This window comes from Netta rufina (assembly GCF_964035555.1).
Source record: "Netta rufina genome assembly, chromosome: 11".
Lineage (NCBI taxonomy): Eukaryota > Metazoa > Chordata > Aves > Anseriformes > Anatidae > Netta > Netta rufina.
In genome coordinates, this window is record NC_140134.1 from 9,241,832 (window position 1) to 9,269,779 (window position 27,948).

The window sequence follows — 27,948 nt, forward strand, 5'->3', positions numbered from 1 at the left end:
ATTCATAGAAACTATTGTTTAGTTTTGGATAAGTAAACACTAAAACACTCCCTGCTTCTATTTAGAAGGTTTAAGAGGTTTAACAGTTTAACTGACAAATCTACAAGTAACTACATACCTAAAATGACCTGTCAAGTAAATTGGTATAAAGCATGTTTTAATTACAAGGGAAACACAGGAAAAACATAATCAGTGTTCAGTCATCTGACACATTCAACATCTCATCAGTACTTTACCATTTATGACGACCACCCAGACTGGACATCATCAAGACTCTTACTTGCTTTAAATCAGTTCTTGACACAAAAGGCTCTGATGACCAGATTCTCAGTTCTGGTACAGTCTCCATAAAAGAGTTCAGTCATTCAGCAGAGAATTCCCCTTGTGCAGGGAATCCCTTGCTTGTGCAGAGCTGCTGTAAGCTCTTCAGCTGTGCCCAGCATCTAGGACTTAACCCGGCAAGATGCTGAACAACATGGCCCCAGTCCAGTAAAGCACTTAGGCACACATTTAATATAGCTAAAAATGCTACTCCATTCTGACTCATGTCACCACAAGTACTCCTGTATATTGATGTGCCTTTTTTTTTTTTTTTTTTACTAACAAAAATATACAGTTTCCAGTTAGCAATGTAGAGCTATCACTGAAAACTCATTTATGTTTTTATTTTTCCTGTAGACAGTATAATCCTTCACAGCCATGATTCCTTTCAAATATTGAGCTGTTAAACCTAAATGGAAAGTTCAAGTTTTTTAAAGCATTCAATTGCTAGTCATCACTGGGCTTGCCTCAAAAACATTCTGGAAAGTGTATGCTTTAAAAATAGTATTTACAGGATGTTGGACTTTCAGTGTAATAGCTAGTGAACAGAAGAAATGGAAACTGCATGGGAAGGCTACAGGCTTCAGAAGGTACGGATAAAGCTTTCACTTTTTTTTTATACAGTTGATTTTCTATCAATGATCCTTTGGTAGCCATGCTCTCATTGGAAACCAAAAATTGTTGTTCTTCAAGTAGTATTTTATTTGAAGAGAAATATATTACACCTGTGTAAAGCAAATGAACATTTTGCCACCACTGAAAAATGATTGCTTTAAATCTGATTCTTTAAAATGGATAGGCCTGAGTTTTAGGAAAAGTGAAGCTGACATTGAATCATATTTGGAGGCATAAAATAAAAACTATAATCTCCTTATATTACTTGAAAGTAAGGTTGATACTTGCTGCATTTAAGAATATATTTAAAGCTTTTTCAGAACTTGAATCTTTCTGTATTCAGCAAATATTAGCACAATTTTTTAAAACCTTGCAAGTGTATGTTCTCTTTTTTACTCCCAGTATTGCTTGTGGTTTATTTTCCCACTGTATGTAGGAAGATACATGAGGGAGGCAGCACCATACAGCTCATTAAACTCTGAACACTGCAGGCAGTTAAATGCTTTGGGGGGGGGTGGGGGGGTGTCCTTTAATATTCTGGTGTTCAGAGTTTGATCCAATTAAAAGAAGTGCTTTCCATCTGTCCTATTCTTTTTCTTAAAAACGGAAAACTCAACCTTGATGTGACTTCTTACATTTTCTAGAGAGAAATTGGAGTTAGAAATGCAGCACTGTATTTATTTTGACTTAAATACATATTTCATAGAATTATGAAGATATCCCAGTTCAAGGGCCAACATTGCCTGAAGAGAACATAAGAGACTTTATGTGCAGGAAAGAAAAGTCCACTGTGGATCAAGGGAAACTTAAGGCTTTAATTACAGTTTTGCTGCAATTCAATGGTAGTGTTTGGCAACAGACTGAGAACAGCTTTAAGCATAGTAAATTTCTTTTATGCAGTATTTCTGGCTTCTCAGGTGGCCAAGATTTTCTTAGAAACACCCTCTGTATTTTTTCAGAAGGACTGGTCGTTTGTGCAGTGCTACACCGAGAAAAGGGAAGGTGTCTGGCATCAGAATGAATCTTGTCACTTGTGAAGTGCTGAAGGATTTCATCTCTTGTGTAATTAAGCACAGAGCCTGTGCTCTGGCTCACTCTGCAGAGAGCGAGCAGTGTTGTGACTGGCCCAGCACAATACATGCACCTTTCACTAAGTATATTTGAAATCTAATACCTGGAATCCTCTTGGAAAGATTTGGTGAAGAACAATGAGCTGGCAGCTACTTAGGGGAGAACGCACAGGTTGCATTCCTGTTTTCTTTGTTTGTGCCAAGGACCTTCGGATTATCTTTTTAAAGTGTTCATCAACAGTCCTATGGCTTGTTGAGTCTAACAGCGTCATTTGAATTATTTAAAGTACGTACATAACTTTTCAATTAACAAACTGCTTGGCTCATGAAAATACATACACACAATTTATAAGTAGAAAACCAAGACTAAATATCTTATGATGAGCAGGTCACTATGAATTAAAAATGAGTTTTCAAATAAAATATTTAATGACATTTCAAATTAAATGAAACATTGGAAAATTAAAACTTCCACAGTCAAAGAGTTCTGCTATTTAAATGTGTCAGTAAATACATATTCAGCAACATATTGAACTGACTTAGGTTTTTCAGTATTGAAACAAAGAAGAACTGGACACACACAGACAATTTGTAACATTCTGTACTTCAAATACTGCTACAGGGTGAATTAAAGAAGAAAGCCCCAAAAGGGGTTAAAGTTGGAACACTGTCCACTCACTGGAGTTCCTGGTACGTATGCTTCTGTAGAATTTATTAGGAGAAGCAAATATATCTGTTTGTATAGAAGTATAGCACATACAGCTTACCAAATACATACAACAAAAGAATCTTATTGTTTTAATTTCAGGTTTTATTCTCATGCATCCCCTGGAGCTCTTATACTCCAGGTACTTTAATATGTTTGTGAAACACACACACAAAAAGTCTAAATTAAATTGCTTACATACCGTCAACTGGTGCATCAATAGGTCCATTAGAAAAGTGATCTTATTACTGAAAAGAATATAGGTGCAGTTTTCTGTGCAATTACTACAGGCGAGGCCATAAGCATTTACCGTATTGCAGAGTGACCTAAAAGATCAGGAGTAGAGAAAAAAAGAATATTAATGTTACTCTTTTCTTTGGTCAATTAAGAGCAAATAAATGGAAGACCACCACAAAACTTCCTTTTTAGTAACTCACATCAGTTTTCTTAAACTTGGGTTCCACACAAAAGTTAAAAAAAATAAATAAATAAAAATTACATGAATTAAGGGGAAAAAATGAAACTTCAATACAGTAAAGCCATACTAGGCAGGACTCTTGCATTGTATGGACTCTTCCGTATCCATGGTTTATATCTAAATAACACGCCTTGGAATATATAAATTTGAAAAGCCTGAACTCTTGTGATACGTGCTAATTAAATTTATTTTCATAAGTATATATATTCATATGCATTCTCATTAAACGCATGCAGGCATTCAGAGTAGAAACCTAGCAAATAATGGGCATGCTAGAAAGACATAACAAAACATAGGAAATCAGTTGATATTCTGCATAATTTGGATATGTAATATTCTTTTTTTTGTGGTTTATGATTGTGCCACACACAAGTAGTCTGTGTATGAGGTCCCTCTCCTAGCACAACCTTCTGGAAAAACACCTGAACGAAGGAATTCACAATACTCCGGGACAAGCTTCAGAGAGAAGCTACTCTGCAGCGCCCATAAATAAACGCAAGGAATGGGGACAATTGAGTAACTTGTACTGAGTAAGCAAAACTGAGCAGGTGAAGTTCATGTCCAAAAGCTTCTACTGACTTACTATGAACTGCACAAACTTGAAGTGTTGGCGTGCACCTTTGATAGCATCACTTGACCTACACCTGTAGCTGGTGGAAGAGGTAACAGGTTTGCAATGGTCTGAACTGGAAGTCACAAACAACAAGGCACTGACATCTCCAGGTGTACAAACCATGCTCAGTTATTCTCTGCACCACTTGCACTTACTTACATCTGCTCAAACTGAAATGCTCTATGAACAGAATTGGTAGGAAAGCTGGGACCAGTCCTATAAACGTACTCCTAGAGAAGATAAATCTGACCAAGCACAACACCATTCCAGAATAAACACAATATCCATTTCTTGAACTTTGCTTACCACAAAAGCTATCACTATTATTATACAAATACACACACACTACACAAATGCATCATAAATATAGACAACAATAAATACAGAGAGTTAGCAAATCAAGCCGTTTGTCTAAAGTAAACTGAAAGGAAAAGAACTTTTTTTTTCCTGGACATGTCAGAAAAAGTTCAAATAAGATCCACAGAAGAAAAACTGTGAGCACTGCCAAAAGGTCCTACAAAAGTGGGACCACAACAACTGACAGGTGGCTGTACAGGAGTGATCAAAGCTGCTATCTAATATTACAGCTGTGGACTACTGGAACTTATTTCTTAAGACAGAGTTGAGCGCGATGCTTTATTTTTGCCTGAAACTTTTCCTTTCATTAAAACCAGGAGGTTATTTACATAATAACTGAGGATGGCTGCTTTAGTGACTGCGGTGTTCATTGGTGTGGCGCCTGATTACACAGTGTGGGTCCCCAGAGCTGAAATAGAAGCACCTCATAAAATATATTGCATTTTGCAAACCAAGAAAAGCTACAAATGCTTAGAGGACAGAAAATTCAGAGTAAACATTTTTCGTGTGTATTTCTGAAACGTCTTTTCTTCAACTTGAGAAAAAATTTTGAATTTACAAAGGAAGCACTACTTTTGCTTTGATCTATAAAAATGTAAGGAATGTTTATACCTTTCCTTTCTTATAATTCTGAGTATTACCATATTACCAGTTATATCCACTTTACTGTACTGGGAATTAATTTTACTGTTCCGCCTAATTAAATCGGTTTCAATGTGCTGTTCACATGACTTGAGCACAATATTAAATCATTATTTATTGATAAAAGGCAGGTTCATTTTTGCCTATTTCACCTGATTTTTTACCCTGCAATGATAACACCCATAAAAATTCAATTAGCATGCTTCATAGGCAATTTTTTAAACCTCCCTTGCAACAAGAGTCTCTTTTCCTGTCCTAACTACATATTTATTTCACTTTTCTCAGTAATACTTAAAAAAAAAAATAAAAAAAATCATTAGGCACCTCCTTTAACTTTTTATAGCAGATGATTCCCCTGGTTGGGTGGCTGTTTGCCTGGTGAGAAAGATGGAACTGCATCAGTAATTTCTATTTTCAGCTGAAAAGAAAGTCAGCACCTTTTGTTTTATGAGCCATTCTGAAATAAAGATGAATCCTATTTAAATGTAAACATTGAAGAGTCAAATATGAACTTGGTAAGTTAACTCATTTTCACAGCACTGCAGTTTGTGAGTTGATTTAGTTAACTCCCTGCAACGTTTTTTTCTTTTTGCTATATGGGGATTTTCATAATTGCAAAAAGGACCATTTATTTTGCATTTGAAAACACTGAAACTTCCCACTTATACACAGAACAAATTCAACTGTAATAATGCATCATGCTTTTCTATTTCCCAGATGAACCTTATGTCAGAAAAGGTATTTGAATTTTCAGAGACTCAAGTAATGGTTTTGAAAAGGTGCTGTGAGCAAATGGATGTCAAATTAATTTTTCACAACAATAAAGAGGGTTCTTTTAATTGATAACGTAAGCTTGCTAACTACAATTCATCTAAACACAGTCTGATCATAGAACATTCTGAGCTATGATTCAGTTCCACACTTTTTTCTAAATTCCAAATTGGAAGTGTCAGCACAGAAGCAGTCCCCAGGTGGTTTGCAGTGTTAAATGGCAGATTACAGAGAGCACAACTAATTTCTTTACTTTAATCTTATTAAGGACACAACAGCTGTCAACTGTCACCATTTCTGCACAAGGCCTCTGAGACAAGTGCTGAATGCTGTGAATGTCAAGCAAGAACTTTATTTAAATACCAGTTAAACTCTCTGGGATGGAAAACTGAAAGCAGGCAGTCTTTTTTTTTCTTTCTTCTTTCTCTCCTGTCTGAAGTGAATTGCTCTGAAGTACAAATCCCATATCTCAAGAGATACAAAAGTATTTGAAATAGTAAAGGGAGAGCCTCGCACGTAAAACAGCTGTTTATCGATTACCAATGTTGCTCTAAACTTCGTATCACACCCACAAATCAGCTTTACAGCTATGTTAGACAGCATGCACACTTGAACCACAGAAGTCTACCCTCCGATTTAAGGTTTTCCTCTAGAGTAAATCCAATTATAAAAACACTCCTGATGGTAAACAAACTTTGATCCAACAGAGAAATCTGTCTTAAAACTAGACAAAAACACGCATCTGTGTGTTATTTTCATATTACGTGAATACAATGGAATTGTAAAAGGTTTCGTTTTAATCAACATCTCCAAGCTAGATCTCAGCAGTTTATATGTACATATATGATTTTCTTTGATGCCAGTACATCTTCACTGCCAAATTTACCTTATACAAACAAGTTGACAAATCTTAACTTTTATTCAAAATAAAAGCTCAATTTTGCAATGAAATAATACAAAACTAAAAGGTATCAAATTTAGGATGTGTCAATGCCGTTGTGAATGGCTAATTCTTAACCACTTTGAATATTACTAGGCACTCTGGTGTGGAAAAAAGTGAGCAGTGTTGGTATTTAAAAGCAGATTGAGACCAAGTGAGAGGTGAGCTGTTACTGAAAAACAGCAGGCACAGTGAGTGCATAGTGGAATAGCTAAAAAATCACCAAGGTAAGAATGTGAGTTGAAACAAAAGTAAATAAAAATTAGTTTGAATGTAAAAAGTCTTGTACTTCACTCTTGGGACCTATGATACATTCAGAAATCCTCAAAAGAATTAGAGGCTCATAATCAATTAGTATTTTGCCTATATTTCGCATTATTTACAGATGCCTGATTAAAAATGCGCACCATCTGCAAAGTCTCATCACAAATAATAGATAAGGCAAAGCTCAGCACCAATTCTCCTTCAAGATGCTTCCAAAAGCAGATCATAGATTCATCCTGAAATTTTACTCTACTTATGAAAAAAAACATTGCACGACAAGCAATAATCAATTCCCACGAGTGTCTGCAAGTATGACAGAATCTGAAAGGCTTCCACAGAAGTTCCCCTGTCCCTGGCTTATCAGTTATTTCATTGTAGGATTTGGCTCGAGCCAAAAGCTTCGTAACAGTTCACAAAGCCACTTTCAACAATAAAACTCATTTCTGTATTGCATGGTAAGGCAATATTGTTTTGTTCTTGAGCTCTGCGAGCTTGAAATCCAGCTCTGAGACTGACAGCAAGAATTCAGCCTGCAAAAAGACAGATGCTACAGGTCTCAGATGTTGTTCTTGCAAAGATGTCATTCTCTTTTGAGTACCTTTATGTCCTTATACCTCTAACTGCTAGTCATCAGTGAATGTTTCTCTAGAGGGAATAACCTTAGAAAAAGAAAGCTTCTTTTCCACTTCAGGATAAAAAAAAAAAAAAAAAAAAAAAAAAAAAGTGAACAATCCTACAGAACTGCTTGAATAGTAACAGCACAGGTTACTTCCTTTAATGCATGCTTATAAAGTAAAAATTACAAAGAATGAGCTAGAAACAGTTCTCAGCTCACTATGACTTTTACTGGGGAAAAAAACAACACAAGAGTTTATAACAATCCTATCCACCATATTATATAGGTGCTATTTTCTACTTTTTAAACATCTAATTATGGTTCTACCTGTGTTACCGTGATAGTATTTTGCGTTAAGTGAATGATATGAGAAGCTGCATGCAACATCATAATAAAGACAGTTTCTGTTATGTCTTAATTTGTAATAGAAATCCTCCTTTGTTCAGTACAACTACTGCTAATTTGTATTTAAAGGTGCTGGTTACCCAAGGAACTCAAAGTACTTTTACAAATGAGAAATAAACACATCTTACAAGCCGAGTTTGTCTGCAGATTTGTTACAACTTTTAAGGGCAGTAATGTAGCATGGCACTAAGCGGATAAATGAGTTGCCCACAGCAAATATGCAAGCAACAGGGGGGACAAGAATCGTGTTTTGGTCTTGATCTTAAATCATGAAATTGTTTTGCTATGCAACTCCCATTTGCTTTTCAGTACATGCTTAAGAAAGATATCAAAAGTCCAAAACTCCTTGAAATTTGGTTGTACATTGTTTCTTTTTCTGTGGAGAACTGAGAAAATTCAGGAAAATTACAAAATGCAAGTTTAAGAAATAAGGCAGCTGGACACTAATTTGTATATTAACACCAATAATAAAATCTACTATAATCCATTGCTTTCTCTTATTTTTTTTTAGTGTTTTCTTTGAAGGGAAGAAAAGCTGTCCCAATACCACATGTATCATCTGTCTTATAAATGTCACATCTTTTCACAGCATTTGCTGTCCTGCTGGCCTAACCACCAATCTGGACAGTAGTACAAAACAGCAGGCATATTGTTAAATCTTTGATAATAAAGCTTTATCTTGTAGACATGGGATTAAAGTTCTGAGCTGCACCATACTGCCAGGATTTTGGAGAAAGAGAGATGTAGATAATAGCCCACGTAATCTCCTCACCTACTTGTAAATAGCTTAACCTTACCACAAAACAACAGGCATTCCCAATTTAAGTACACATGGCTAAATTTTGCATGAGCACATAAACAGTTTTCAGAACAGCAGTGTCCTTTAGCAAAGCATAGCTGGCTAAGGGAAGCCAGGAAGGCAATTAATGAAAAGTGTTAATTTAACTTGTTTCGCCTTTAAGCAGAGAAAACTGGTACTTCTTTAGATTCAAAGTTTAAGGAGTCAGGATGTAAATCATTTTAACACAAAGGAGAGAAAAATGTCAAACTCATATCAAAAAATAAATAGGCAATACAAATTGTTTTCTTCATTTAAAGAAGCCTACAGAGTCCGATCAGTCTCTGTTTTTGAAACTCCTTCAAACATTCGGCATTGAAAGAAACACATTTGAAGAACCTGTCAAATACTCTCAGTGAAATTACTTTCCATACTAATAAGCATTAACACGCTTTCTCCAAAACAGCCACATTTGGACCCGTTTCAAACTGTTCCCAAGAAGTCACAGCCTCTGGAACTACTGCTTGCTCTTGGCAGTTGAGTTGCAGATTCTGCACAAAATACACTCTCCTATATGGGAAAGAGAACCACAGAAATCAAGCACAGAGGGTCTGCATCGCATGCAGCAACACCAAGTTCACTGCGATACCTCTAGCATGCATTACACATGTATTTTCCAACCAAGTTTTTAATACCAAAAAAAGGTTTTGCTAAAATACTTCCTCCTTAGAAAAAGCTAAATAAATGTGCACTGCATTAGAAATTTTCAAAGAGGATCTGGATGGAAAAGCGAGAAAAAACCAGTATTCCTGAAATCAAACGTAAGCTAAAAAACTACTGTCTGATAAACCTGCATTTAGATCAAGATTCTGTGTTAAATTATGTGCAACCTGTACATCCTGCAAACATACTTCTACATCTACAATACTTTCAGATGGCTATAAAGCTCACTATTTGGTTCTATTTTCACAAATACCACGAAACCAAAAAGAAATACAAATCATACCACCCAAATAAAATGAATACTAAGGACTTATGATACATGGAACTATTGAGAAATGTGTGTAACATTTTCTTCTTTAAAAGTTAAACATTTGTTCAATGTCCAAACTAAAGGCCAACTAACAATACTGTTGGTTGAACGCTCTGTTATTTCTTAAGAAAAAAGCATTTGCAAACAGAATACATTATGAGAGAGTAATATTTCATTATATCGAAATATTTAAATCAAGCTCAATGCATCAGCTGCTGACAGACCGTCTTAAAAGGCCACTGTCTAGTTGAAATTCTGCTGCCTTAACAGACTTTAGTTTTACTACATTTTTCACCTTTGCATGAAAAATACAGTTTATTTATACCCATATAAAGGAATAGCTAGGGAAGCAGACATATTCACAATTTCCAAAGGTGAAAAGTATCAATGTACAGAGGATTCACACAAAGAATATGAATTCCATTTTGTGATTTCTAGCAGCAAACAACACAGTTATTTTTTCAAGAAAGTCTTTCAAAATTTCTATAATTCAGTATGGGTATAATCATTAATCTCTTTATGAATTCATCCACATGTTCTCAATTGTCTATAGTGATTCCTATATGGAGTATTTTTACTGCTACTTTGCAGCACGTGATCTTGAGAAGTGGCAATAATAGAATAGGACGAGTCTAACAAATATGAGTGGCAATCATAATGAAGATAATAAGGGGGAAAGCTTATCAGCAATAATTAGACCTACAAACCCATGAAGTGCAAACTGCATGATAACTAGGAAAAGCTTTTGTTAAAAAGTTTAAGTGACCTGAAATTCTATTATTACATTTGAAAACTTCTATTCCCTTATCATTTAGATGTTTTCATCCTCACATTAGAACAGTATAAGAGGATGAATAGCAACGTTTATTTGTATTTAACAGTAAGCTCTACGGTATACTTTAGGTACAATCTCCCACTTAGGGAATTGTATTGACTCTGATTTTGGCAACCGTTTCATAGAGGAAAAATGCCATGTGGAAAAAGTATGACAAATGCTGAAAATGTACTGCACTGGACATAAGCCCTAATGTTAAATTTGTTAGTTTAAAGCTAATTGTACACCTCTAAATTGTACTTCTCCAACATGTCTGTTAACAGAAGTTTGATACTGGCTTCCATCACAAAAACTGTATGCTGAAAAATTAAAAATCTGCTACTTTTATTTGTATGGGTCAAAGACCCAACAGGCAAATTCTTAGTTTCATTTATAAGATGTCTAAATAAAATCTGTCATATGCCTACCTATTTCATTTACACCTCTGCCTACAGAAAAACTCAAACTTTCTAACTAAAAGTCCTCCACGATATTCACCCCAACCCATCTTTATTGGTATGACCTGGCTGGTGGGTGGACTACACGCTCCTGCCCTTGGCAGAAATGGGACTGTCCTAATGGTGCCTTGCCATATGCTTCACAGATGGAAAAGGGCACACGGCTGCAGGCAGGTTTTGCAGCTGCAGCACCAAGATCTGGAAGCTCTCTCTGAGCAGCAATACAACATGTGAAAATGATGGTAAAAGTGGAGCCTGGCTCCTTGCAGGTCTCTGTGCTCTTTGTGCATTGCCTACAGAATGAGGGCTCCCATGAACATGCTGAAGAAGCTGCTGCTTACTGCTAAATGACTGCATATGTTCTCTTAAAACTACTTTGCTTCAGAGTCTTTTGGGACATTTGTACTGATTCAACAAATAGAATGTTTTTCATATTTTTCAGAATATTAGCATTTAAACATGAACAAACAGCAGATTTTTTTTTTTGTTTGTTCGTTTCAGGCAATGTAAAGTTTCTGTTAAATTTTCAAAGTGCTTTAGTCATTCATGCTAACAAGCAAGGCATTAAATTGGAAGGATGTAGTCTGAAAACATAGCTTAAGCTAACACCCAATAGCAACTAAAACTTTGAAAATGTTTTCCAATAGTTCATAGAAAGGCAGGCTTTGTATTTGAGTCATGAATGGAGCAAAGCAAAGGTGCTTCACAGCCTTAAGAACAGCAGGAAATGGAATATAATAGCATTAGCTCTACTGCTTTGCTTCTTCAGGAAACAACAGTAAATCTACTTCACATGTTGCACTTGTTTATAAAAACATCAGTAAGTAACTTATAGCAATTTTTTAACATGCTCTCATGGCAGGAATGAATGAAAACTATATCAACCGCATTCCCAAAATGTGAGCCTTTCTGTTTAAAATAATTTTATTCCTGTTTATGTTAAATTTCACACAGTGCTTAAAAGAATATGTCACTAATTGCAAATACAGTACGTCTCACTATCTGTAAACAGCTGATCTTAATTTGAGGTCTGAGCTCTGGCAGAAGATGATCATTTGGTAGTCCTCCAAGTCACAAACACTTTGGTCAAGAGGTCAGTATAATTACACCGTTATTTAAATGCTTCATTACAGACTGAGTAGTATTTTTCATTCTCCCAGCAGTTCCTGCTCAGCTGCTCACTGTAGCACTAATTCACAATCACTCATCAGTGGAACTGGCTAGACTTGCAGGAAGTGCATTCTGCTTGGCTTACAGGGAATGTGGGAATTTTGTTCTTTTTCACGAGCAAAGATAGGCTATTAAGAGCACATTTTTTCCTAAGTGTTCTTTCCTAGCACTTTACACCTGTCCCATAACATATAATGGACACTACAGATCTAAAACCACACACTATATTTGTTAAATTCAAATAATTAGAATATTAAAATACATTTACAAAGAAATGATGACAATGGTACACAACAGAGTATCTCAGGCTTGGTTGTTCTTGTACTAAAAATGTCGCTAACTCTGCTCTGACAGACAGCACAAACGGGCCTCTAAATGTAGACAAACTACAGTCAGAGATTAGGGAGAAAAAAGCATGCTTTTCCAGCTATCAGTTTTTGCCGGTATTCTGTTCAGTCACTACTTTTTTTTTTTTTTTTTTTTTCCCTCAAGGATTAGATATTTCAACCCTTCTGTTCTCATGTGCATAAAGAGGAATTCCTCTAATCCATAAGAATTTGGATTTAGTTTGTAGAAGCCCTTTCAGCCAGCAGTATCTCAGAACTCTTCACTTTAAAAGTAGTCAGACTACAGTGAATTAGAAGCCGTTAGAAAGAAAATGTAAGGGATCTTCCACTAGAGATCTCTACATATCAACTTTAAAAGATATGTACTTTCTCTTTTATAAAAGGTAACCTCTTCTGTTTAATTGTTTTCTCTTTTCTCATTTTGTACAATTGAGGATGCCATTGTTCAAACATATCATGGCTAGAATAAAAGTCACAAAGTTTGAAAACCAGAAGTAGAGTGGAAATGTCTTTCACCTTCCATGGCAGCACAGAGTAGAGCATGCTTTTTCTTTGAAGTTTACCATTGGACTATGAGAAGAAGCAGTAATGAAGCAGCAGATGTGAAATAAATATTCTAGTGATACCAAATGACCAATGAAGGACTGCTGATACTTACTTAAAAGGAACCCGTGAAATTGCATTCAGGTTGGTGGGAGAAGTCACTGCTTGAAGAACATGTTCAAGAGCCGTCAGTCCTCCTGCAGCCCGAAATGCTATTTGATCTGCTGTGTTCTAGACAAACACAAACACAGAAGAAAACCAATAGAAATTAATAAAATTCCTGGATATGACAGATGACTGGAAGACTAGTGTCCTGAGTTTTCGTATCAGTGTAGGAAATCCTTAATATGTGTGTTTATCATGCTGAGAACTTCTGAAAAAGAAAGTTGTGAAATGCCTGTGCACAAGCAAGAGTATTCTTTAGAAGGCACAGGAGTTGAATTTCCCCACATTACTTTATCAAAGACAACACATCCATACTACGTACTATATAAAGATAACACTTAAAAATGAACACTGTAAGAATTTTCAGTAATGAAAGAATTAGGGATTTCAATGAAGTTAATCTTTACCTGTTACTTTTATTTTTGTAGCTATACTTCAATGCTTTTCATATGTTTTAATGAATACGGACAGTCTCTAGATGGGTATTTCCTCTTTCTTACAAACTTTTTTGAAAGGAGACAACTACCAGACTTGTTCCCTGATTTGTTCTACGTGTGCATAAAATCACTTGGACAGGTCACATTAAAACGTGAGTGCCATCATTACCCTGATGATACCGGGTTTCATATTTCACAGCGTGTGGACCCCGCAAATTCAGTCCTTGCTCTGGCAGAAAGCCTGACAGCATCACCAAGCAGAGCGTTATTTTATCCTTAAACCTTTAGTTTTGTACGGTATTTTGCTAAAACACCAACTATACTTTGCAACCCCCAAGTCTACATGGTAAAGAACTTCCTTTACTACTAGCTTTCTATCAAGCTGAAGTGAGTTTGTAATTTCTCCCAGTTTAGCATCATTCAGCTTTAATCCCTATTATTCTCCTCTCTAGATTACTTAATCAGCATTTTGACATTTAGCTATCGTGGAAATAAATCCCTAAGTATGCTCATGAAAGGGGTGGGGGTGGAACTTAAATAAGAGGAAGAAACAAACTGGAAGCAAAGCTGGGAAGGATCCTTGAGCAAACTGTTCACCACGCTTACAGTGGTCTGTAAAACTGCCACCCAGAGATTAGGAGCATGCTACTGATCTCACTGGCTTTTGGCATGCTATCAAACATATTTATCTCCAAGGATCCTTTCTGGATGGAGAAACCCAAGAGCTTTTAGCCCATTTATTGAAACACAATGCCGACTACAGAAATAGCTGCTGGCACATGGTGCTTCTGAGTATGTGCCAGTACGCATGCGCCACACAGGCACCCTTCTGCCAACAGCCCCTGCTGCAGGGACAGCTCCTCTGCCTGGCCTTGGGTCAGCACAGGTGATGGGAACTGCTGGGAAAGCATGCCCCAGCCACAGAAGAGCAGAGTCACCTGAATATTACATCACTGATGTTTTCAGAGTGAATGCTGTGTGACTGTGCCATCTGAGAAAACAGTGAAAAATGCACAGGCAACTCCTCAGGTACCCACGATACGAGACCTCAGGTAGAAGACGAGCTGTGTGTAAGGAAAGAACAATATTAAATCACCCAAGGGCTGAAAAATATTGCTATACTGTCCTGAAATATAGCAGCCAAATAAATTCAACATGTTTTTAAGACATCTGAATTAATTTCTACTTGAGATGGTTTTCAAATTTTGAAGTATTTACACATTCATCTGAAGAAATCTTTCTTAAAGCATAACCACATGAGAGCAGGGTATCTTATCCAATTTGTTTCTAAAATTAACCTACATCCTTCAAAATACGATCCAAATTCACTTGATGTTCTGTAGTGTTAAAGCTTTACGTTAGCTGATGCGTAGTAAAACATTAGAAGTAGGCTGAGGCACAGAAGTTACTCAAAGCCCTTGCTCAATAATATTCTTTTTTAAATTGTATGCAGAAACCGAAACCTGTTACTAATTGATGCTCACTTATCATTCTCTATTGCTTTGTATTACCCACTGACCTGTATGAATAAATCAAAGATTTCAGTGTGTCTGAATGAAAGACCCGTTTGGGTAATTACAACTTTTACTTTCGTAGCAGCAAAAACACCAAGCAGATCAGGCACCACATGAATATGAAAAATGACAGATCCTGTCGCGAGATAACGTTAACTCCCTGCCTGGAAGAGCACAAACCAGCATGGCACATTTTTGCTGCCTGAGAGAATTCTCCAGACTTCCAACCTATTCTCTTGAATTACTTAGCTAGATGCTTATGAAACTGTTTCATAATTTCACTATAGAAACTGTTCCTTCAGAGTGGCCACACAGTTAGACCAGGAAGCTTATTCAGCAAAGGCAGTCAATACAGTGAGGTTTATGTGTGTTGAACATTAGAAAAGATATTTAAGTTTGGTTTTCAAACAGTGAAACTGCTTTGCCTTGCTCATGCATACTTTCACAAATACGTAACTATTTTAAACAACATTTTAAGACAACCTGATTGCACGTATAAAAGGATTTCAAAGCTCTAAAGCTACCTTGTCATGCAGGAGAACAGGGGCAAAAGAACGTGTAGGGAAAAAAAAAGATTATTACTGTCATCTAAGCATTTCTAAACAGAGAGAGGAGAATGCACAAAAGCCATGCAGATGCCACCTAAATCTGTCTTAACCATTAAAAAAATAGCATTGGAGATGTAGTAGTCAGAACAGATGATGCTGCACCCAAAACTAATACAAGAAAAAAAAAGTTGTTTTCTTTGCTTTTCAGAAGTCTGCATCATTGTAAAATACAGTAGTCTTGTTTGCACAGGAGGAAAGCCAACACAGCTAACGTGATATTAAGTGTGCATTTGTGATTTTTGGACTACTATACACTTGTCATTTAGAGCACGCGTTAACTAACTTCAACACAGCAGTGTATGAATCATGTAGCTCTTCAGCACAATGTAGGCACACTAATGCACACGTGCAAACTGAACAGAAACAACAATGAACCATGTAACAATGTTAGGGATTAATTATGAACTAAGCATTTTAATAAAGTTTTAAAATTACTCTTTTCTTTTTAAAATCATGACAAACACTCAGGAAAGCTCCCTGCACACTCCCACCAAGTGCGGCTGATTTACCTGTTACAACACCTTAATGGATTTGAATTCCCCTTTTCTCCTCTCCTATGGCTTGAGTGACAACTGACTAATAGGATTACAGGCTCCATTCCAATAATACAGCTCAGCAACATGCCAGCAAAAAATGACAGCCTAAACCTGAATTACATGGCCTGGGAATCCATCCAATTATTAACTAAAGTAACTGTTATTACCTAACCTAATCAAAGGAGAAGCAGCTGTTAATCTTTGGTGGCCTGCAGTGTAGTAGCGGTCAGACTGGATGAACTGTCTTTGTACTTGACTCCTCTACAGACAATAATTACGTCCTTTGTGATCAAGAAGGAAGGGCTTCCTAACCTTCCAGACAGAGGCAGCAGATGGGGAACAACTGTCTGTGTGTTCATTAGCAAGACAGGGTGGATTTTATCAGGGTTTGGCATCTGTGGCACCTTCAGAAGCACCACTTACCCAATGATACCAGTAGATCTGGCAAAGTCAAGAACTAGCAGGCCAAATACAGAGCTCAAAAGAACGGTTTCATCTCATCATCTGACATTTCACAAAGAAAAATAAACACAGCAAAAACAAGTCATGAACACATATGCCTCACAATATCCAATTACTCTGCTCAGATACACAGGCAACAGAAATACGTAAAGGGCCAGGAGTGCTATTACTTTGCTGGGGTTTGATTCATTTGTTGAGGTAGCTGGATAATATAACTGTATGCCTTTGAAATAAAATCAAAACAGGAGAAACATCTTCGAGTTATTTATACATTTCAGTGGGTATACTAAGTAACACAGAGCAAAGTAAAGTGAGCATCAATTAGTAACAGTTTTTGATGCCTACATAGAATACTCCAGGGCAGAAGAAAAGCCGAAACTGCTACCCTGCTCTGCTGTTCCCGCTTTAAACAGGCCATTGGACAAACTGGAAGGTTTATCAAACAAGCTTGGAGGCCAGAGAAACCTGTCTCAATGTGAGACAAAAAAGAAGTACAATCTATAGTATGTCAGGGAAAGTAAAAATATGACAGGATCATCGGATGGAAGCACCTGAATAGGAAGACGATTTCTGATAATGCACAGTAACAGCTGGTATTTAGAAGTCGAGACTGGATGAATTCAGATAAGAAAGTGATTTTTTAATGCCAAGAGTAATTAACGACTACCATAATATACTTAGGATATAGTCGACACTCAATCATTTGAAGTTTTTAAATCAAACCTGATTATCTCCTAGAAAAATATGATCCTAGTTAAATCATAATTTATTAATTTGGTGAAAGAGTTATTGGGTGAAATCCAATGTCCTGTACCAAAGTACTCACTTCCATACATTTCGCCTGTTAAAGTACTCTTATTATTTAATATACAGAGAAGAACCAGAAATAATGCAGACCTTTAACATCCAAAATGATTTCATGCCAGCTTTAGCATCTCTGTTCCATGTAACTTCAGCACTTCTGTTCGAATATCAGCACCTGCATTGGAAATCTTTTCAAACTACCTTTAAAAATACTGCTGTGCAAACCACCCCACAGACAGGCATCCATAATCAATATTCTGATGTTGATTAAAAACCATTTTCCTTCATCATCCAAAAGAACGCATTCTGCTAGTCCCACCCTGTATGTCTGAATAAAAAACTAATCTGAAAAGACATTTTGAGGAGACCTCAGGAACTAAAACTGTTAAGATGGAAAATATTTGTGAATCAAACCCAAGTACTTTGAAACTTTGATTTCTATTTCTAAAGAACACACTGAACTTGTGTGACTATTCTGCATTTGTTAAACCGTTTACTGAAGGAAGAAGTAAAAACTAATTAGCAAAATGTAGTTGAAATCCATCTTTAGAGTGTTCTTTCATTTTATTGGGTGTTTGAAGATTCTTAAATGCCAGGGGCTAAGAAATACAGTCAAAGCTGCCTCAGAAAAAGAAGCCAGATAACTGAATCCTGGGCTGGATCCTCTTTTTTTTTTTTTTTTCCTCCTCCTCCCTTTAAATAAATGCATCATTGTATCTACAAGCACATGCACAATCACAGATACATTGGTCAGCATATAAAGTCTACACTCCTGCCAGTCCTCCAGGAAAAAGTGTATTTAGTAAGAATCACTAGAGAGAACATAGCAAAATAATATTTTCTACTAAAGTACCCAATTTTGTTTTCTGTAATAATTCTGTCTAGTGAAATCAGTACTACACTAGTATAATAATGCCCTGTTCACCTGAAAAATCTTAAACTGGTTTTCAAAATGAGTGACTTGACCTACAACAGAATTTCAGGCACTGTACATCAGTAGGAAAACGTAAATCTGAAACTAGGTGCAGGATTCAAGTACAAGACAAGACTGGCTTAGCATCATCTGTGTACCATTATGGGGAGGCATTCATTCACATTAAGGACATCTAACAGGCATTTGTTCCAACTCCCCCTTCAAGAATTGCTCACGTGTTAAGGCACCCAAGCTCCTTAGGTTATGCTACACAATGCCACAGAAAGGAGGGCTTGAGTAGTGCTCCTTTGCACAAAGCAAAGGGCAGAACTAGCTGATTCTGAAGCCTTAAAGATAAGCCAGCTCCTCTAATTTCCGTGTTTTCATTCCAAAACAACTGATCTCAGCATCTTCATCTAGGTGAGGATGCTCACCTAGCATCTGCTTAGATCCTGAGATGGTAGGCAGGTAAATCCGGGGTACCTTGGTACCTCCCTGCATGTTCAGTACTTCCACACTCCCCTGAAGAGCTTACCGTGCAGCCTCTAAGCCATTTGGATAATACTGTTTTGGTGGTGACTTTTTTTCCCTTTTATTTTGTTTTCTTTATTAATAAAGCTGTATTAACTGCAATTACATATATTTAGCATAAAGGAAGAAAAATACATAGGTACAAGAAGAAAGGCTGAAAAGAACAGCTGTTGCTACACTGCTGAAATACAACAATAAAGACTAAGCTTTGTTTTCAAATTAAATGAAAAGTTCAAAAAAAAAAAGTCATTTACTAGTATACTTTCTATAAGCATATTATGACTGTCATATATTACAAGCTACTTAAAATCAGTCTAGGTCTGTTCTGAAGTCTGTCTTGCAAACACTAAATGTCACGTGCTTATAAGTTTAACTTCTGCCTATGCACATTCTTTAATCCATACTTCTATTTCCTAATGTTGTTCCACATTGTAAGGTAAACCATACTGAGTAGGGTTCCTTTTTGAATTACTGCATTACCCTATTGAGGAAGATGAACCTTATTCCAACAATCTTCCAAGTTCTGCAGTTTCTTTTCAGTTCAACAGTAAAATCACAGAGAGGCACTCTATTAATGACTGCGTTGATGTTGAGGACAGGACCGTCACAATCCTGTTTGTGAACTTCCACAACCCAGTGAAAGCCAAAAATCAAAAACAGGTGAACGTAAACCAGTGAACTCCACGTTATCTGTTTAGCTGCTTTCACCCATTCTAAGGAGACTAACCAGAAATAGGCAATATTGTTTGTGAAAATAAGAAGTACTTATAAATATTAAGACAGCATCAAGCATTACAGCACTTGTGCTTATTAAAAATAAAAATGTTTATTTATAAATTACTGGACATCCAATGAGTGTATTAATTCAAAGAAAAGCAAGGATAAAGGTTCAACCAGGAACAACTGCTCCTAGATCTCTATGGATGACTCAATTAGCTAGGACCATTTTGACAGTTCCCAAGCAAATATACTAAGCACGACTTGTGATCTTCTGTTCTCTCCCAGGAATTTTTTGGATAAGAAATTGTCCAGTGAATAGAAATGTTGCATATCTCTTGCATGATTGATTCATTCTTAAATCCCTATTGCTGACATTTCATTATTGAAAACTTTTGGCCACAGGAAAGCAGCAGTGACTTCAGCTGAACTATGAAAACCAGTGCAATCCAGCAAAACTAGAGATATTAAAATTAAATGGGAGGAGATAGAGGGAGCTATGGTTGTTTGTTTGAAGACCTGCAGGGCAGTCAAAAACTCTTGAATTCTAAATACAGCTTTCACGCTGATTGCCTTGGGTACTCTCTTGTAACCCCTTGGACTATTTGCCCATTACCCCATCCACACAACAGTAACAGAAGACTGCTGTGTAGATAAAAAATGTGGGTTTGCGAAGTATTTCAGATGAGAATGCACAACAAAGGGCATCTCTAGGTGATACGGTTTCAAGTCAGAAGTGGAATTTAAAAAAAATTGAACGTATGTGTTAACATATACCAGCAGACTAAATGAAATAAAACCTTCAGTTCTTCAAAAATATAAAAGCACAGAAAATAATTACTTTAGCCATGATCTCCATCTAAATTGGCATCTGCTCATTAGCAGAAATGCCTAGGGGATTTTCTTACCACCAAATGCTCACTGCTGTGCCTGCACTCAGTGCTAGCACTGGTACAACTGCATGGATGCCCCTACCACAGGCAGACAGATCGGGTGCAGGAAAACCCAATATGAAGAAAATAATTAACTGTGGTTATTTACTCTGGTTTTATGATATTAAAACAGATCTCTTGTCCTGCAAATGCTTAATGAAGAAATGACTGCATATGTTGGAATGTATTCTGATACAAATGGACACAGAAGAAAAAGGAGCACCAGACCGGACAGCAAAAGGCCCCAACTAGTACAGCGTTAAGTGCCTTGGAAGCTAACAACATCTAACTGCATATCACAGATTCAGAAATCAACGCAGCAGTTTTCAGTAACACACTCTGCAGAGTAAGTTACCCTCCCAATAATCTTGGAATAACAACACTGCAGAGCTTATCTGTGAACTGAACTTGCCTTGTAATACCATTTCCAGCAAACAAGTTAAAAAATAGTCTGTGGCTGACCTCTAGTAACAAGTTCCTATTTATATGTTCATCTTGAGAAAAAGGTTAATCCACAGATTACAGAAACTCCGGGCAAACAAATTATTGATGATATAAAGCTGCCTGGTCCAACTTGCACGAGGCAACACACATCTGACCTATTGACTTCTTCCTGGCAGTGACAAGGAATGTCTGCTTGGGCAGAAAATGCTGTCCTAAGAGCTCCTCCTGTGTTTGCATGCATCTTGCTCTTTGAACAATAGCCACCAGGGTGTTGCTACCCTGCCCACCACCACTGCTGGTCGGATGAGTTGACATTTCTGCAACTAGGAGTAGTTTGTACCACACGGAGTTAAGATGGCTGATGCAGTGTGATACACCACACTTCGGTCTCTGCACGTTGCTGAACCTTTTCACACCATGTGCTTCTGGCAACATGCTTCACTGACACTCAGAGCTCAATATTCACACATGAAAAGCTCCTAACCTCCCAATTAAAGGCTTTACAGTGCTGAATTCGTTTTGAGTAGGGTTACTTAGATCTCAGGTTTTCCATCAGTTATATCCATTTGATCAGATGCTGAGTTTGTGCTCTGGACGCAGTATTCTGTATTTTCCTAAGGACAGCTTTAGCCTTGATTTACACTTAGAGCAAAGGAAGCATAAATACAGAATTCCCTGTTATGTTCTGTGTTCACAAAATTACTAGATTTTTGTGGTAAAATACAGAGATCCAAGGGCCTGAATTCTAGTTTTAGCTGGTAAAAAAAAGACTTGTGTTTAAGTTTTAAAATTCTATCCACTTCATAAACTTTGGATTTTGACTTTAAATCATTTTTAAACTGCTGTAATTCAGCTTTAAATTTGATTAATGACTTCCCTTCCCCAGACATCACAGCAGGCTGAAACTGGCTACTGCAGGAGTATCCGAAGTTGAATACAACTTGTTGAATACAACTTATATCACTGAATACAACTTATATTCCATGGGCCCCAGGCACACACATCCTGCAAAACAGGGAGCAAGACAAAGCTTATCGACTGTGCTGCCTCTTGTCCCTAACCAACCTCACCCCAATCCCTGCCAGCTGGCTGATTTAAGGAGGGTATTTTGTATCTTAAAGAAGAGACAAATAAAAGGTAAATATCCTCACTGTCAAACACCAGCAGCCAGACACTTGCACTTTTTCAATAAAGGACCTTCCAGGCCCATGAAAGAGAGCTAAGTCCACTTGCTGATTTTACACAGTAAAATCAAAGGTGGCAACTCTCAGTGCTTTCTTCTTCCTCGCTGATATAAATCCAAAAAGCAAGGAACTTGCCTTTTACGCTCAGCAATTGCTGTCACTGTGATTTTGGTGAATGCCTTTAGGGCAGAAAGTAGGACTCTACTGATACAGGACTACAGAAAAAAACATTTAAGTCTCACACAAATCAGAATAAATACGGCTCTTTCAGAGGCATTATGACTAACATTAACTTAGTGTGATCTCCTGGATCAGATCACCACAAATTTCTATCTTAATTTGTTGTCCATTGCACCAAGGTAGAATGAGGCCAATACAGAAAAGGTGACTGCTTCCCTACCTTATGGCACCACAAAATAATCCGAAATATTCCCCAAATTTATCCTCATTTAGTGTTTTGAAATTTGTAGTTTACCACTTGCTACAAACACAGTATTTTTTCAAACAGAAAATAACTTGATTTTTATATTCCAAGAGAAAAGATTCAAATTATTCCAATAATTTCAGCTTCTGAATATACTACCAAGGAAAATATTTGGATGTTATAACTATGATACAATCATGAACTTTATGACACATAAAACAAAACTATTACAGATATTCGACCTGCACTGTTAGTTTTTATTGAAAATAAGAAATAAATTTAATCCAATCTTCAATACAGAACAAATAATATGTTCAGCTAAAATGAAGCTTGAAATTTTAACTTCTGATTACCTTTAAAAGTAAGAACAGCAATTGCTTTCATTAAGAACAAAGCCCCAGAACTTGGATGAAAGCAAAGAAAAAATGAAGACAGCATTTATTTTTTAAACACTGTGGCCACTAAATGCCCACTGCCCAGTGTAAAAGAAAGCTTTTTGCTGTAAGCGAATGAGCCGCGGATCACAATCTTTGTATGGCTGCGAGCCAAAAGACACATATCATGTCCCTGAGCGAAGGCAGCAGGTTACAACATGACAGCATCAATGGCCCCACAGGGTCCCGCTGCGGTGCTGCAAGGCTGGCGGAGGAGCGGGCACGGGGCTGGAGTCAGGGCACGTCTCATCCCAGTGCCCTGCCAGTGCCGTGCCAGGGTCAGTGTGGCTGCGGCCCTGTGGCACTGGCCTGGCAGGAGGGCGCAGGGAATGGCTGCTCGGGTACCAGAGGCTGGCTGCCCCTCACCTGCTCTAGGGAGTAGCTTCAGGCATACATTACTCAGCTACACGCCTATGTAACTGTAGGCGTGTGCCACTTTGCTTTGTGTTCATTTTTAATATGAACACTGTGCATGTTGGTATTTTTTTTTTTCATATGAACACCCTAAAACGTGCAGTCAGCTTTAAAGTCCCGACAGTCTATCTCCTGTTTACCTGACTAAATATTCCATATATCAAAACCAGGAGGCCTGCAGCTCTAAGGAGCTGAGTGGGAAACGAAGCTGTGCAATTGCTAAGCCCACATGCGTAGTGCCACAGGACTGGCAGGAGCTGCTGGCAGAAAGGCCGAGGTGTGCTCTAGTGACAGGAGTACCCCCACTGAACGACACCGGGGCTGGTTTGTCCCATACAAGAGTCATCAATGCCTGAGTTCCTGTTCTGATGATAGCCATAAAGAAATTCAGTGCACTTTGAAAATCAATGGGCAAACCAATTTAGCAGGTAACACCTCTGGACCTAGAACTCGCTTCAGTATTAACCAGATTAAAATCTCATCTAAGCATTTTTTCTTCCAAACCAGAATTTGACTTCTAAATAGAGCTGTGTTACTTGTAAGGATGAGGGGACGTGCCGTTGTTTCTGCCCGTAGTGTCCTCTAGTGGGGAAATGGGAGATGGTAAGTAAACGGGAAAACAAAGCTCTGCATCGCAAGGAAAAAAACAAATCCCTTCAAGGAGAAAACAAATTCCTCTCAATCACAAAAACACCTATAAAAGCCTGGCATTTTGACCGAGCTTTTCATTACTATAATGTTAAAATGTCGAAGTTTAAATAACTTTTGAAAGCTTCACTCAGACTGAGAAATTATGTAGTCATGAGGCTGTTTACAGAAACTGGCTGAGGTGCACTTCTTGTGCTCACACCACTGTGCCTCTGTGTGCACACATACATCGATGTGAGATCACAAAATACTGATGGTGGGGTACGAGCTGGGTTACGTCATATGCCATGACTTCAGCAGAATCCCTGCACCAGTCATTTTCACCCTTTCTCACATGCAACGTCCTATGATGCTCTTTGTGATTCACCAATTTTTGCCACCATCTTATTACCAGCTGACCCTTCAATGCTTCAAAAGAAATTATTAATTCTGAAGAAATTAATGAGTCATTGCTTCCCCTTCTAACACTCCTGCTTTCTTCAGAGATAATCATCATCCTTGTCCCTAAGTAGTCTAACTAACACAACTAAGTTAAACCAGGATCATTCATTTTTACGTTAAAAATTAGGCTTAAAATTTTCTACTTCTATTTCATAATGAAGAAAACTTTCAACTGTGAATTAGAAGTTAAACAGCAAGCTATGACTTGCACACTCTAAAGCTAGGCTAATTTTTCTGAACACATAATCTAGCATAAAATATACTACCTTGTCATGTTACTTTTGCTTAGCAATTCTAAATTCCTTCAAGAGTTTGGTATGAAATTGCAGTATCTTGTCTAGTATTCATTCAGTGATTATGTGGAGCAATGATGCCGTATCCAGTTAAAACATACTCAAAAGTAAGTTAAGAAAAGCAAGTTAAGAAAAGCTTAAACATACATCATTGCCTTTTCAGCTGGTCCGGAATACTTCTGAAAAATAAAATTCAGCTGTTAAATTCAATGTCTTTCAGTCCTGTTGGATGGCTACAGTACTCCGCTACGCTACAAATAGGCAGCTACCTAGGTGCTTGAGCCAGCTTCACAAACTACTGCAGCATCAGAACCAAATGTGGAAGAGACAGGGAATCACAATTCTTGTGTTCTTACATGGTACCCTAAGTATGTAACATTTTTGAATATTTGCTTCTAAAATCTGTTTGTCTGCATACACGCACTTTACACACACACACACAAGAACAATTTTAAATTTTCGTGGGGAGGATTTTTAAGAAATTTTTCGCAAATGGTACAAAAGCTTGCACACGTTCCACTTACCATTGCCAAAGAGATGATACATGGAGCAAAACCAGTTTTTAATCTTACTGTTTAAGTTTCTGGTGATTCAGTTTCTGTTATTGGGGAGGGTGTGGGGGAGAAGGATGAGCTGGACAGACAGCTCAGTGTGCCTTCCAGAAACTGGCCTATAAACCTTAACACTGGCTATGGTCACCATACCCAGTGGGCCTGACAGTTTAGAGTACAAATCATAAATAGGCACCCTTACTGTGCTGCTAATGCCAGCCATTTCTGACAGTCTTTACAATGGCATAAACACTGTCTCCCTATAGTCCCCTTGCATTTGAAAGTTACCACAAACATTTTCCTGAAATGTAAACAACTGACATCATGACTGCTGAAAAAGAAAGATGAAAAATCATCTAAAAATTGGAAAAACAAAAACATTGCCTGGCACTAAACAAACCATTAATGGTCACCAGGAGAGTACTTTTTCGAAGTTACAAGCATTGAGAGCCTTTTTAAAAATAATAAAAGTATTGAAACAACAAAACAATTACTAGCTTAGATTCACACATTTTTGAGTTACAAAATCACATCTTTTCCTAAGTGAATGCATTTATTTCCCTGAAATCCCTTCTCAGGATGAGGACTATTCCAGCTTACTAAAAATAAACACCTTGAAACTTAGTCCACTGAAAAGCAGCTACTGAGAGCTGATGAGTAGGTATAAGCACCATGAATGTGGCTCTATTTGTTAGAGGCCTCCTCTTCTATCCATTTCAGATCAGTTTTAGTCCCATACTTTAATAAACTAATTTGCAGTATTATTTACTGCACCTAGGATACCTGAAGGAAACGAGGATACACCTATCATCAAAACAATACAAAATCCTAGTAATTTTATAAACATCAGAACCATGGAAATCTTGTTTGTTAGGGCTTTGTGCCTAGTGATAAGTGTGAGCTTCAAGCTTTATCATTTGCTTAGGCTGGGACATTTATAAAACCCCTGTTCTTCCCCTGTAGCTCTCTCCTCAGCAGCACATCTGTAGGATGCTCCCCGTCAAATCACTTAGGTTAGAGGAATTTGCGTTGTGATAAATACCATTTTCAAACTCGTGGTCTGACGAGAAACATTATGAAAAAACCTGCAGTTAAGCAGATTAACTGTTGCACTTGAATTCCAAAAATCCTGAGGTTCCCTTTGTGATCATACCGAAACTGTGTATGTCACATTCCCAGTCAAGAGGATGTGAGATACATTAACAGCTTGTCTCGATGTCACAGATACGTATTGAACACATTTAACAGTAGTGATCTAACTGCAGTGTTTTAGCTGCAGCTGAGCCAGGTGAAAAGGCTGCTGCCCTCGGCTGCTTGTCACCGCGCTCCTTCCTGAACGCAGCATCCAGCACGGTCCTCAGAACAGCGGGCTGCGTCAGCTGCAGTACCATGAACATTTTAAAGTAGGGCATTTAAAAACTGTATCAAAACAAACTAACCAAAATAAACCCCACCAAAACAACACAAAGCTAAAAACACATCAGGGAGAATTTTAGGGAAGTGATGTGTCAGCAGGTCTAGGAAGACCATCTGAGTGAGCAGCAGTCACCTCTGACCCAGGTCAGGTTCATAGCCTTAGAAATCCACATACTGCAGGCAGCAGAACACACAGCTATTACACAGAATAAAAAGTAGTGGTTTTGTTTGTTTGTCGTTTTTAAATCAGTAAAGATAACCTCTGTACACTGAAGAAAATGAATGATGTAAACATTAGCAGCTTAATACTGTATCTGTGGTCACACTGATTTCAATCTGCTTGTTTCTGAATTCCCTATTACAGGACATTTCTGTATGAGTGCTCAAGTCAAACTTGAGCTGTTAATCCTGGGTTCCCTGCGTATCTGAAACACACTGCTGCCCTTGATAATGGAAGATTAGTTCTGTTGAAGAACGGTCATGTATAAACTCAAAAGTAGAAAAAACTGTGGCAGGTAAACTGTTTTAGTCCTGCAGTTCTGCCTTCTTTAAGAGGCTACATAAGTTTTTGTCAGCAGCGTTTTTTTTTTTGTTTTGTTTTGTTTGTTTAAGCAAAGGTGCATTCTTAAGAGTATTTAAGATCTGATAACGTTCAGTTTAAGATCTCAACGAGTCCCACATGATAATTTGCCAACATCAGGCCATGGCATTTTGGTAACATTTGCATGCATTGTGCTATCGTGTTTGTGTGCACGTTTTTTCTTTGTTTTGTTTTGGTGTTTTTGTTTAATATTTTTTTAAAACAAAGTAGAGGTGAAAGTGAATACAGCTTCCTTTCAGGATTTCTGCCAGAAAGGATGAGAGACTGCACAAAACCTAAGGACTGACTTCCAGTAACCTAGAGCACAACCCAGTCAAAGCCCTAACACAGTGTATGCCAGATCCAGGGGCAGCACACTGAGCACATCCAGCACCAGCCAGCTTTGTACCTCTGGACTGATGTCACCAGCAGAAGCAAGAATGCATTCCAAAGGGGCATTGGGCAGGAATCTGCTTAAAATTGGAACAACATTGTGGTTTATGACTTCATAGCACCGTCTATGTTGATTTAATTAAAATGCATGTGTGAACCACAGGCT

General features: G+C 37.5%; 1 protein-coding gene across 1 annotated transcript in view; it reads right to left on the reverse strand.

Annotated features, from left to right (window-relative positions):
* Positions 1–27,948, reverse strand: part of SCAPER (S-phase cyclin A associated protein in the ER) — a 156,728-nt gene that overhangs the window by 42,334 nt on the left and 86,446 nt on the right. The window contains exons 24-25 of the mRNA XM_084293063.1: positions 13,057–13,172; positions 2,915–3,038 (exon numbers count right to left, since the gene is read on the reverse strand). Of these exons, the coding sequence (XP_084149189.1) occupies positions 2,915–3,038; positions 13,057–13,172 (240 nt within the window). The remainder of the gene's footprint in view (positions 1–2,914; positions 3,039–13,056; positions 13,173–27,948) is intronic.